Source organism: Empidonax traillii, unplaced genomic scaffold, assembly GCF_003031625.1.
Source record: "Empidonax traillii isolate 1590-97213 ecotype Southwest subspecies unplaced genomic scaffold, ASM303162v1 scaffold253:size710434, whole genome shotgun sequence".
Taxonomy (NCBI): domain Eukaryota; kingdom Metazoa; phylum Chordata; class Aves; order Passeriformes; family Tyrannidae; genus Empidonax; species Empidonax traillii.
This window is the reverse complement of record NW_020955446.1, coordinates 21551-23293: the sequence shown is the minus strand read 5'-3', so window position 1 is coordinate 23293 and position 1743 is coordinate 21551. Positions and strand designations below refer to the sequence as shown.

At 41.6% G+C, this 1743-nt stretch overlaps 1 protein-coding gene across 1 annotated transcript in view; it reads right to left on the bottom strand.

The window, feature by feature from the left end:
• Nucleotides 1–17: 17 nt before the first annotated feature.
• Nucleotides 18–1743, bottom strand: part of LOC114059999 (ATPase family AAA domain-containing protein 2-like) — a 23153-nt gene continuing 21427 nt past the window's right edge. Inside the window, 1 exon segment of the mRNA XM_027889100.1 lies at nt 18–129. Coding sequence (XP_027744901.1) covers nt 91–129 — 39 coding nt within the window. The 3' untranslated portion in view covers nt 18–90.

The window sequence follows — 1743 nt, the reverse complement described above, 5'->3', positions numbered from 1 at the left end:
CTACAATTACTGAGACATGATAAACACAACTTATCTATTTGGGAGCCAAATATGAACATTAGAGTATGTCGAGTATGCTGAAGTTGAGTATCACAGCCAACTGAGGGCTGCAATTTCTTTCTTCATTTCCTAATAAAAGAAGACAAATTAGGAGTCAGTTTAAATATAAGCTTGAGAACCCTGTTTACTTCTTCATCAAAGAATCAAGAATCTGTACATACATACAATTGTTAGTAATATTTAGCCAGTACATGTGCTACCACCATCCCAACATCTTTCTAGACCCATTAGCTTCAAACTCATCCTTAGGCACCCAAAATAGAGAGTAGGCTAGAGAGACCACAGGGATCTATATCAAGGGACAATGGATCTCTATCAACAGTACTTTGAACAATGAGAAAGAAGCCAGTTCCTGAAGAGCCACAATTGAAAGCTGGAACTGTTCTGTTCTGCACTCTGAATAAGTTCTTGTTAAAGTCTCTCTCTTCATACAGTAGAGATTGCTCCTGGCTGACTTGCACAGTCACTCTGAACAGGAGATAATTTTTTTTGGTTTAAGGTAAAAGAAGAAATCAAACAAAGAAATCTGGTCCAGTCACAAAAGCTGACAAGCCCTGATATAACATAAACAAATCCCTTGCCTTTCTAAAACACATCAATATGCTAGATGAGAGAAGGGTACATTTTTCAGAAATGGCCTCCCTGAATCCAAATAATTCTCAGTGCTTCACAGTCAGAACATACTGTCCATTCTCTTAGACATTGAAGAAGAGATCAAGATGGTCAGGGCTAAAAAGAAGATGCTACCTTTTTTTTTTTTCAGGCAGAGTGAGAGGCATAAAGAATTTTATCGATTCTCAGGCACAAGCATCTGAAACACAAATGGATTCAAGGAAGCTGAAGACAAACTATACAACCTGTCTAAATCAACTCAATACTGAGGATGCCTTACTGGGGCAGTGGGTGCCTGTGAAAGATTTCTGCCAAGTTCTAACAACTCAGAAATCCTCTCTTAGAGGAAGAGATTAAAGAGTTGGACTCAGTGACATCAAACCATCATAGGCAGAAAGCTACCAAATTAAAGATGCTTGAGCCACGTGAGTTACAGAGAAAATCTGGTGAGACTAAAGAGAAGTCTCAAATTCTTGTAATGTTTCATACTTAATTTGTTTTCAAGAATGGAATGACTACTACACAAGTGTTACCATGCGTGACTGCCTGCAAGGGGAGAAAGAGGAAGTGGCAGACTGAGAAAAGAACCCTCCTTTCTCAGGCACCCTCCCTGAAAAGGTACTGAAGAAGGCAGAGTGAGGTTAATCTTTTGAGAGGCCTGTGTGGGTGGCTCCATTGTCTTCAAGCCTATTCCTGCTGAAATTGCCAACGATATTAAGCTATTAGAGAATGTCCAAAGGAGGGCAACGAAGATGGTGAAGGGCCCTGAGGGGAAGCCGTATGAGGAGCAGCTGAGGTTACTTGGTCTGTTCAGCGTGAAGAAGAGGAGACTTAGAGGAGACCTCATCATACTCTACAACTTCCTCTTGAGAGGGAGAGGACGGGTAGACACTGCTCTCTTCTCTGTGGTAAGCGGTGACAGAATCCAATGGAATGGCCTGAAGTTCTGTCAGGGGAGGTTTAGGGTGGATATTAGAAAAAGGTTTTTCATACAGAGGCTGGTTGAGCACTGGAACAGGCTGCCCAAGGAAGTGGTCACAGTACCAAGCCTGTCTGAGTTCAAGAAGTGTT